At 33.3% G+C, this 11051-nt stretch overlaps 1 protein-coding gene across 1 annotated transcript; it reads left to right on the top strand.

The window, feature by feature from the left end:
• The first annotated feature begins 500 nt into the window (after positions 1-500).
• Positions 501-2232, top strand: LOC145050521 (long chain acyl-CoA synthetase 4-like). Its single transcript, XM_078998757.1, has 9 exons — positions 501-575; positions 689-728; positions 807-901; positions 1006-1173; positions 1365-1475; positions 1556-1643; positions 1736-1802; positions 1885-1960; positions 2054-2232. The coding sequence occupies exons 1-9, from the start codon at positions 501-503 to the stop codon at positions 2198-2200; spliced, it is 867 nt and encodes a 288-aa protein (XP_078854883.1). The 3' UTR covers positions 2201-2232.
• The last annotated feature ends 8819 nt before the right edge of the window (positions 2233-11051 follow it).

The following is an 11051-nucleotide window of genomic DNA, read 5'->3' as shown; positions in this document are numbered from 1 at the left end:
TCTGGAAGAAGATAACAGAGGACGTACACTGTGCCACTGGATTTACCATTTTTAGTATCATATACAATACCTGTCACTCCTCTCCACATACACTGGTGTAGGTCAAAAGTTTTGGGTGGAGTTGGAGGCTGAGCTTGTCAATACCACAGGGGCTGCAAAGACTACTCGGAAAATAAGGTTTGTGACTTGTTTCTTAAGTTGCCTACACAAATTTGTTGTGTTATGTAGTAATAAAATTCTTTTCTTTCTCAATTGAAAACTCAATTGAAAATAAGGTTTAAGAGATCAGTAATTGGATTGGGGTGGTGGGTGGGTTTGGATTAAAATTATTTTCTTTCTCAATTGAAAACTCAATCTGAAAATTATAGATAAGTCATAGAATTTTTATTTCAACCATCAACTAATTTGTAGTTGTGTACAACGAAAGAAAGAGGGGCTACTTGGCACTTGTTTACGGAAATGCACTATGAAATCAATAGCCTGACCAACCGACATCTTCTATGGGTGCAGTAGAATTCATCATTTGCCATGCTGAGGTTACACTTGCTTTTGTAGAAGCTAAAAAGATCCCCGAGGTAATCCAATCAATCATATTCATTTTATTATCTTACATAAAACTAAAGTTAAACAAATCTTTTAGCATAAAGTTAAATTTTTTCCTAGAAATAAATTTCTTTTTATCATTTAGGTGCTAAAAACATTTCCGAAAGCTGGAGAGTATCTAAAAAGTAAGTTACTCATCATGTCTAGTTTCTTGAACACAATCATAAAGAATTACAGGTACTAATTTATATGTTTTACTTCAGCAATTGTGAGCTTTGGCAAAGTTACCCCTGAACAAAAAGAACAATGTGAAGGTTTTGGTGTAGCAATACATTCATGGGAGGAGTTCTTGTCATTGGTATGCTCTTATATCTCTTAAATTGCAATATCAAATTTTGGGTTTTGTCTAATTGTGAAATATAATTCAATTTTGATTTTTGACACCCTTTTATCTATTTGCAGGGTGATGATAAACAGTTTGAGCTCCCACTGAAGAAGAAAAGTGACATCTGTACAATAATGTACACTAGTGGGACAACCGGTGATCCAAAAGGTGTTCTAATTTCAAATAACAGTATTGTGACACTTATAGCTGGTGTTCATCGTCTGCTAGGGAGTGTAGATGCATCAGTGAGTTCCCACTTAGTTTTTGATTATTTGAATATAAAAAAACAAAATATTGAAGCTTTTAGAATAAAACTTTGAGCTTTGGGATGTATATCAAATAAAACTTTGGAGTTTTTGATGTATAATGAATAAACATGTAAAAGGATTACTAATTTCTGCTTATTTTATACTTAACAATGATAATTTTTTTCTAGTTGGATTCAAATGATGTTTATCTCTCGTTTCTACCCTTGGCACATATATTTGATCGGGTGATTGAAGAATGTTTTATTAATCATGGAGCATCTATAGGATTTTGGCGTGGGGTAAGAAGATTACTAAATTTTATTTGTAATTAATTTCATATGAATCATATCATAATTTGTATTATTCTATATATATACAGGATGTTAAATTGCTGATTGAAGACATAGGGGAGCTAAAACCTACTATTTTCTGTGTTGTTCCTCGTGTCTTGGATAGGATTTATTCAGGTATTTGTGTGTTAGTTAATTATTGTGCAAATAAAAAAAACATAATTTTCCCTTAATTAATTAATGAATTGAATTCTTTCTATTTTTATTAGGTTTGCAACTGAAAATTTCTTCTGGGGGTTTTCTCAAAAGCAAATTGTTTAGTCTTGCTTATGCATAGTAAGTATTGTGCAATTTACAAAAAAACATAACTTTTTAAATTTGCTTTTCACAAAATAATTTGCATACTAAACTTATGCAGCAAGTTACGTAATATGAAGGGAGGTAAAAAACATCCAGAGGCATCTCCATTAAGTGACAAAATTGTCTTCAGCAAGGTGTGTGACATGACATCATCTTATATCACCTTCTATATCTTCAACATGACTTTTAAACACAAGGGTAAAATCTTCATTTTTTCATTTATGCAGATAAAACAGGGACTAGGAGGTAATGTACGCATTATTCTCTCAGGAGCTGCACCACTAGCTCCACACGTAGAAGCTTTCCTAAAAGTAGTAACACGTAAAAGCTCTGAAATCAATATCTTGTCAATACCACAGGGGCTGGTCATTTAGGGAGTGTGATATCTTCTATGGGTCGCTGGAGAATGAGGCTTGAGGTTCCACGTGCTGAAATTGATGAGATGCTTCCACTAGCTAGGCTTGTTTCCCGAAGTACCGATCCAGCTCTTCAGTTTAGATCAAAGGCCATCCTCATTCATTCATTCATTTATTAAGTTTTATTCTATCATCCAAACCTAACAAGCTCTCATCTAAATCTAATGTCTTCTATGTGCAAAACACATGAGAATGAATGAATGAATGCCCTCTACCAAAATATAGTAAACACAACCAATCCTAATCCTGTTCATATACTATAAGAGAGTAAAGTAAAGTAGGTTCCATTCCCATACATTGGTTTGGTAAACAGAGTAAATAAAGTAGGTTGCTATTTGTAGCAAAGCTCTATCTAGTCTAGGGGTATATAAATATTATATGATTTTAGGTGATGTTGTTCCCCATTACCTTAATGTTGATCTTGCATTGGGAGATATACGTGTTGCAAAGTGTATCAAGTCTCACTACCCATGTGTCCCATTGGAGGAAGCTTAAGGTTCTTTACTTCTCTTACATTGTAATAATCCATCTTCACACTTATTTTGTAGTTATGTTTTTTTTTGCAGGCAATATAGATACTTTGAGCAAGTTCATACATTTAGAGTCCTTGAGCGGTGTTACTAAGGAAGAGTGGAGACAAGTGAGGCACACATTTAAAAAAATCAACACAAATCTTGTTTATAGTGAGGCACACATTAGGTTATTAGAACTATTAGTTTGTAAATTTTTATTACAACTTCTATTGATTTGTTTTATCTTTCCATGGAACGATTATTTGTATGTCATTAAATTTATGCAATGGATTCTATTTTTTGTATATGATATTTTATTTTCTATTATGAAACATTAAATACAAATTTAATTTGAAAATAAGTAAATCTATAAATAATATTTTTTTAAACATTTAAAATTATGATACGCAAAAATGTGTGTCATCTTCATTTATGACATGGCCTTTCTTGACAGGGGCTTTCTTGATACGTATTGTGTGTCATTAACACGCACGTCGTAAGGTTACGACACGCGAATGCGTGTCGTCTTCCTTTATGACAGGGTCTTCCATGATACGCATTGCGTGTCGTAAACGCGCGTCGTAAATGAGCGTCGTAAATGCGCGCCGTCTCTCTTTATGACAGGGCCTTCCTTGACGCGCATTTGCGCGTCGTCTGAGCCTTTTACGACGCGCAATGAGCGTCGTAAAAGGTTGTTTTTCTAGTAGTGGTTCAATTTTTGTGATGAAAACATTAAACATAAAAAATTCTTGATGCATATTTAGTATCTCATTTTTAGCACGAAGTTGACCTCTTTTCAACACTCCAGCTTGAGGATCACCAAGAACTTGTTATTTTGGATGATTTCGTGTCCATCTATTAATTGGTGGATATGAAGGATCGAAATCCAAAGGTGCATCTACGAACATTTCATCTTTTTTTGAACCTTCACCTGCATTCAGTGGCGAATCTAGAACAAAAAACCACATGGTTCATTATGTAAATAAAACTAAAATAGTTAGGTCTTTTAGCAAAAATAGGTGGCTCTTTTAGCAAAAATGAGATAGGTCCTACATATTATATAATATATATATATATATATATATATATATATATATATATATATATATATTTGTTCTATTTAAAAAAAGGGTAGGTCCTAGGACCTACCTTGTTGAAGCTTAGCTGCGCCCCTGCCTGCATTAGACACATTATCAGTCATATCATGAAAAACATCAGTTTGATCATTCGAATTCGAAGGAATAAATCCAGTTTTCTCTCCCTTGACGATTGAATTGACATTTTGATGCTCCCCTCAACATCTGTAGTCGAACTTCCATACTTCGCCTTGACATCTACATTCAAATTTCGATGCTTCCCCTCAACATCACCATTCGAATTCAAGTGCCCCCCCTCCACTTGATCACCTTGTAACATCGGTGTACTTTTAACATGTATTGGAGAGTTTGTTGTAGAATGTAAATCAACATTGTCTTGATTTATTGTTGAATTATAAAAATGGTTCGATGCCTCAGGAATCTGATTATCATCAGCATTAAGTTCTGCATCTATTGCTCTGTCAAGAACACCAAAGATTAAGTCATAATCAAAATCCAAAGAGTTTGTAATTTGTGACTCATCATCCGTTTTAGTGATGATTGGCTGTTGTGCAAAAGTCTTTTCGACATGCTTAACATAGTAAATCAAACGTTAGATTGAAAGTTTCTTCAATCTTCCTTGTTCTTTTGTTCAACACCCTATATCCAATCGAGTTAGTCAAATATCCCAAGAATATCCCCTCATCAACTTTAGACTGAAATTTCGAAAGGTTATCTTTGAGATTCATTATGAAACACCTACAACCAAAAACATGAAAAAATTTCACATTTGGTTTACGATTGTTAATGATTTCATATGGGGTGATATTAAAATGATGATGAATAAATGATCGATTTTGAGTAAAACATGTTCTCAAAACCACTTTTGCCCAGGGATACTGTGCAAGATTCGCATATGTGAGCATCGTCCTTGCTGCTTCGCATAGAGACCTATTTCTCCTTTCGACAACACCATTTTGTTGTGGTGTTTAAGGAGATGAAAATTTATGTGTAATCCCACAATCAGCCAATAATGAATCAAGAACATGATTCTTGAATTATGAGCACTTATCACTTTTGATTTTTCTAATTGTCTTCCTCAAACTGAGTTTAGTGTGCTTGATGAAATCGATCATTACTTAAGCAGTTTCAGACTTCTGATGAAGAAAGAAAACCCAAGTAAACCGTGAAAAATCATCAACAATGACCAGTATGTACTTCTTGTTAAGAGTCTCACATGTCGAAGGTCCACAAAGATCAATGTGAAGAAGTTCCAAAGGTTCAATGATCTTCGAATCTATGACAGTTGGATGAACTTGATGATGTTGCTTCCCTTGTTCACACATTGAACATAACAAATCGTTATCAATTTTTAAAACATGTAAACCTCGAACAAGATCATTTACCACCAATTTTGTTTAGATTTTTGAAATTCAAATGTGATAGCCTGCGATGCCACAACTAACTCAAATCAGATGACGCCTTAGAAAGTAAACAAACTGAGGGAACACCAACAATCAGCTTGATGTCGAGAGTGAACATATCGCCTTTTCTCTTTGACTTGAGCAAAACTTATTTAGTTTCTTTGTTCAAAATGACACTACCTTTCTTAGACTTGAGCAAGTTGTGAAACACATACCAAGTTGTGTTTAAGACCTTCGACATACGCCACTTTATTAACTGTGAACTTCCCATTTCTAACATTCATGTAGCCTTTAACCTTGCATTTCTGATTATTTCCAAATTTTACGACACCAACATTTTCCAAACTTCGATAATCTCGCAGATTTTCCTTTCGACTTGTCATGTGACGAGAGCAACCACTATCGATGTACCAGTGTTCATTGTATTGCTCGTCACTTAACACCTATGATCAATTAAAGAACTTAGGTCCCAAAGGCTTTTAGGGTCCTTGGTGATTAGAATGAAATGAAGAACCTAAAACCCAATTTCGAACTTTGGAATTCAAACTATCTATTAAATCAACTTCGATAGACTTAAGTATTGAAATGAAATCATTCAATGGTTTAGGTTCAACACAGACTTTCCCTTTTTCATTAGCAGTCCTTTTTGCCTAAACCTTTTCTTTGGGAACTCCTTTCCACTTTAGAACAGGAGGAATGGATTCCAATGACGAAAAACATCCACTCTAGGACTCATTCAAGTAGCTTTCGTAAGCAGACTTGATTTCCTCTTGAGAAAACATTTCTGATTGATAATATTTTCCTTTTCCTTTGTGCCAATGATTGATGTTCTTTGTGTAATACTTCCCTTTTACAAATGAATCTTTAAGCGGCTACTTCGAAACAAGATTGGGAAAGTGAGGTTGTTTAGGTGTAAAAGCTATATTTCTTGTGCTTTTAACATTCAATTTTTCAAAATCACTTTTCGGAAATGATGGTTTGACATGAATTTGAAAACGGTTTTCGAAAAATTTGTTATAACCAACAGATGTTCGGTTATAAACTTATTGTCCTTTCGAAAAACTTATTTGATTGTTAAATTGATGAAAATTTCTTTGTTCATTTTGATGAAAACCATTCTTATGAAATATTTTTGTGAAAACCTTTGATTTTGACGATTAGGAATAAAATACCTTTGTCGTTGGTTTTGAACAAAATTCTCATTGCTTGGTTTTTGAACATTCAGGTTTTTAAATTAGCTTTGGAACTTTGGAATTACTTTTAGAAAAAATCATTTTGTTTTTGAGCGAGTTTGTTCTGAACAAAAGACTTATTTTGGGAAGAAGTCTTAAGTCGTTCAACCTTCTTTTGCTCAGATGATTTTGTTAACAAAACTTTTTGTTGCTTATGAGACTCGACATTTTACCAATAAACCTTTTTTCTTGCTTTCGACATTGAAATTCCTTCTTCTTTTGAAATCTTTTGAATTTTTTCATATAAAATTTAAGCTTTTGTGTTTTGATTTTGAGAAACTGGTTCATTTGATGTTTCAACCACAATTGTTTTTTCTTTCTTAACCTCCCAATTTCGTTTTGTTTTTTGTCTTAGAAAAGTAAATGAGTTCTTATTAAGATTATTTTCAAAAGTGCTTTCTGTTGAGAAAAATCCTTCTTTCGAATCTCCTTTGTTATCTTCAACAACAATTTTATTGATCTCAAGATTAAATTTGTCTCCATTGCATGTGGTGACAAATACCTTATTGGGAAACACCACATCATCGATGCATTTGAAATTTGGATAAACAACTGAGTTCGATTCCAGATAATGAGATCCTTTTCCTTCATCATTTTTTTTTCAAATTTATTTGTTTCCTCATACACTTGATATACAACAACTCTTGAAATATCTGTTTCACTCGGAACATCTTTGTAATCATTATCACTATTAGTTTGACTATCTTCGACAATCACACGATCATAGTCAAGAAGTTTAGATGATGAGTGTTAGTCCATGTTAACTTTAACCAAAGAATCATCATAAATTTCTTTACCCTTGCTTATCAAAGTGATATTAATGACAGATAGCTAAGAACAATCAACAACTTCCTCAACCTCAATTTCACTGATATTGTCAGAATCATTTTCGATATCAGCAAAATTGTGTTGAGATTCGGATGTCAAATTCTTAGTCTTTTTGAAAATTTTCATTTGTTCGTTTTTGGTTAAAGTCTCAATAACAACATGAGAAGATCATTTGCATCTAAACATTCATCTATCTTAACAATACCATATGCATATGAGTCATTTGGGACTTTGTCAAACTCAGAAATTTTTTTCTCATAGTCATAGGATGTCGAATCTATTTTCTCCCTTTCGAATGTTAAAAAGGAAAATTGTGTCCTATGCTGTTCCTTAATTATGTTAGAAGAATGATGTAAGGCTGTCCATTTAGCATACAATCTTTTGGCCAAATTACAGTATATGTTACGTTGTTTCATCACAATACTATTTTCCAATCTCAACTTTTCCCTATCACAAGTAACATTATTTAACTGTAGTTCTAGATTGTATATTCTACTCTTCTTCGACTCCAATCATTTTTGAGTTTCTAGCAGTAAAGATTTTGATTTCTCAACATCACTACTAACAGAAATAAGAAAGTCTTTAACATATGTAATAGTCTCATGAAAATCAGTTATAACTACATCCTATGAACTATAAGGAATATTAAAGGATTCGGGAAGAGAACGTACCTTCGAAGTCATTGGAGACTTGTGTGATGCAGTTGAAACGAAGCATCTTCCATTCACCTTCTCCTCTTCCTCACTTCCCTCTTCATACTTTACATACATGGATCCATGTGTTGGGTTTCACATTTCCTCATCATTTGATCCAGATGACCAGATTTGGTAAGTTCCATCGCCTTCGCCACTTCCTTTTGCAACAAGAGACATCCCCTTCATTCTAGTTCTCACTTCTTGTATCCTTTCAGCATAATAGGATTTGTCCTTCACTATTTCCTTCTTCTCTTCTCTCTTCGTCAACATACAATCGATTTCCATATGGTTCGCACCATTTCAATAATGACAATCGAAACCATAATCACCCTTTAATTTCTTTTTTGGCTTCTCAACCTCAAACTTGTTTTCTATCTTCTCCACCATTGTTTCCTCTCTCAAATTCTTCCCAGATGAGTTTCCCTTGAAATCAATTCCTTTAAATTTCAGATTGAGTGGCTTTTTGTAAAACTTATTGACTTTATTATTCCAATAGTACGTCATAGCTTTGTCATCCGAGTTCATGATAAAACCTTCAATATCAGAACCATCAACACCAATAGATTCAATTTTAGTTTCTTTTCCAGAGACTTTCGAAACCAGTGCTAGAGGAACACCCAAACTCAGTTTTCCTTCTTCAGCAATCTTGTTAATCTCACTCTCATAGGCTTTCAGAACATTATAAAGATCACCAAGTGAATGATTGTTGAAGCTTTGTTGCATCTTGATTATCAAACTAATGTTCCTCCATTCCTTTTGAAGTCCCATCAAGAAAGTAAGATTGTACTCCATATTCGAACGAATAATTCCATAACGGATGCACTTGAAGATTAACTCATTCAGACGATTATAGTACATTTCAATGGTCTCTATCTCCTTCTGTTTGAAGTCACCTAATTCAAGCAGACATTGCTTAAGAAAACTTTTTCTAGTCTTTTCACTTCCTTGATACTTCTCTCAAAGTATCCTAGATCTCCTTTTCTGTTTGACAACCACGAACATAGTTGTAAACACTGGTGCAAGATCACCATGAAGTTCTCTCAAGCATCTCTTCTCATTCATCTTTTGTTAATCTGTTTGTTTACCAACACCTGGATCTAAACCAGCAGTTCCAACTTGTTTTAGCAAATTTGTAGGACGATTTTGACCAGTAATGCATTTCCATAGATCTTCATCAATCCTATTGAGATAGTCTTCCATTATATCTGCCCATTGCTCGTAATATTTAGGAATCAACATTGGAATTTTGTTTAAAGAACTAAGAAGATGAAAGAAAGAAGTCATTGTGTTCATGTTGAAGTTTGCCATTGTTGTACAGACACAAGTGATTAAAAGCTTCAGAATGAGGGATCTGAGGAATGAATCTTTTAAAAATCAAACAATGACACTCGATTATCAAACGATCAATAGAATCGAATCAAAACAATTGATTAGAAAAGATTTTCTTAATCAAAAGTGCGGAATATTTTTGAATAAAAAACAGCGAATCAAAAACTTTTGAAACAACGAGAAAATCAAAAATCAATTGAGAGAATCGTACTCTGATACCAAATGTAGCTCAAGAGAATCGAGTAAACGTAATGAAATCAGAGTACAAGTTGAATCTAGAACACAAGTTGTAAATAAAATCTGTTTGGCTCAATTGATACTTCTGAAAGATACAAGAGTGTTTTAGAGTAATGAACACAAAGGACCAAAAGTTACTCTATCTCTAGCACCTATCCCTATTTATATGAATGACAGAAGTAATCAAAAAGTACATAAGGGCGTAATGATGAAAACTTCGAATCTAAACTTCCCTTACGAAATACATACATTTGAATCTAACATATAGACTTCGAATCTTAACAAGCTACAACTGACTTCGACACCTCACAACTAAATACAAACTCAACATCTTTAAGTCCGCATAATATGAAAAATTCAACTTTCGAATTCTCATATTTAATTCTCTCCCCCTTTTTATAATCAAAAAATTATTTTAAAACCGAAAAGGAATGAGAAAGTGCTCAAATAAAAAATTTTCATACAAAACTCCCCTTTAACACATGGCATAAACGTTTTTCATAAATCTGGAAAATCCTAAAATATCACAATTTTCAAATTTGATTCTACTCAGACAGCCTTTGACGAATTTTCAAAAAACTTGGGTAGAAACTATCAATTTTGAAATTATACAGTGAACCGTTGCGCCCAAAATATCATCCAATGCAAAACCTTACCCTAATTGAGAAATGGGGCATAAAGTATTCACACATTAACAGTAGGGACCTGCAGGTGTGTGAAATGGAAATTCAGCATTGTGCACAATTTTGAGCCCTTGCCGAGAGTGGATTAATATTGTCAATTCGCTGAAAGTTTAGGGATTCGAATCGACACATTCACTTTCTTCTTCAATATGCTATCCGGTTACAAGACAAAGAAAACTTCACATGTCTAACTAGCAAGCCACACATCGCATACTCTATCAAACCATAGCAAAATTGTGTTCGATATCAAACCCAATTAACCTATAGCGAACTCCAATTCAATCTACCTATAGCAAAGTCATTCGATATCTGAACTAGAATAACCTCATAGCGATTTACCAAGGATGTTAGACATCTAAATTAAACAACCCAAATTGAAACTCCGAACCGAATTTTATATGCAATAATGAGTTCGACTTATAATACCTTCTCATTTGTTATTCAAAACTAGATTATAACTTGTTTTAAATGCGGGGGAACACATAAAAAAAGTAAAAATCATTGAAGGACATATTTGTAGACAACTTTTTATGTTAAAAAGAATTGGATGCATTAATGGGTTAAAATGAATTTATTCAATTCTTCAATACGTATATTAAACAAAATTAATATCATAAAACAAAATAAGAGATGAGTTGACGATTAAAAAAATTAACACTACATTTGATATATTTTCCATCAGCCACTGATTATCATGATGAATAAAATCTTTAACATGACTATCAAACAATACAAAAGAAGCAGACTCAGTTTTATATTTAATATGAATTACAACCCTTACCCTATAAATTAT

This window comes from Lactuca serriola, chromosome 5 (genome assembly GCF_051521515.1).
Source record: "Lactuca serriola cultivar US96UC23 chromosome 5, Lser_US96UC23_V15, whole genome shotgun sequence".
NCBI classification, from domain to species: domain Eukaryota; kingdom Viridiplantae; phylum Streptophyta; class Magnoliopsida; order Asterales; family Asteraceae; genus Lactuca; species Lactuca serriola.
Note: the sequence above shows the minus strand (reverse complement) of the source record. Positions and strands in the feature narration are given on the sequence as shown.

Bases quoted from the DNA above. Each gene is read 5' to 3' on its own strand.
- LOC145050521 (XM_078998757.1), top strand. From the start codon at position 501: ATGGGTGCAGTAGAATTCATCATTTGCCATGCTGAGGTTACACTTGCT. The intron at 729-806 runs GTAAGTTACTCA...GTTTTACTTCAG, and splicing joins AGCTGGAGAGTATCTAAAAA to CAATTGTGAGCTTTGGCAAA. The intron at 1,644-1,735 runs GTATTTGTGTGT...TATTTTTATTAG, and splicing joins CTTGGATAGGATTTATTCAG to GTTTGCAACTGAAAATTTCT.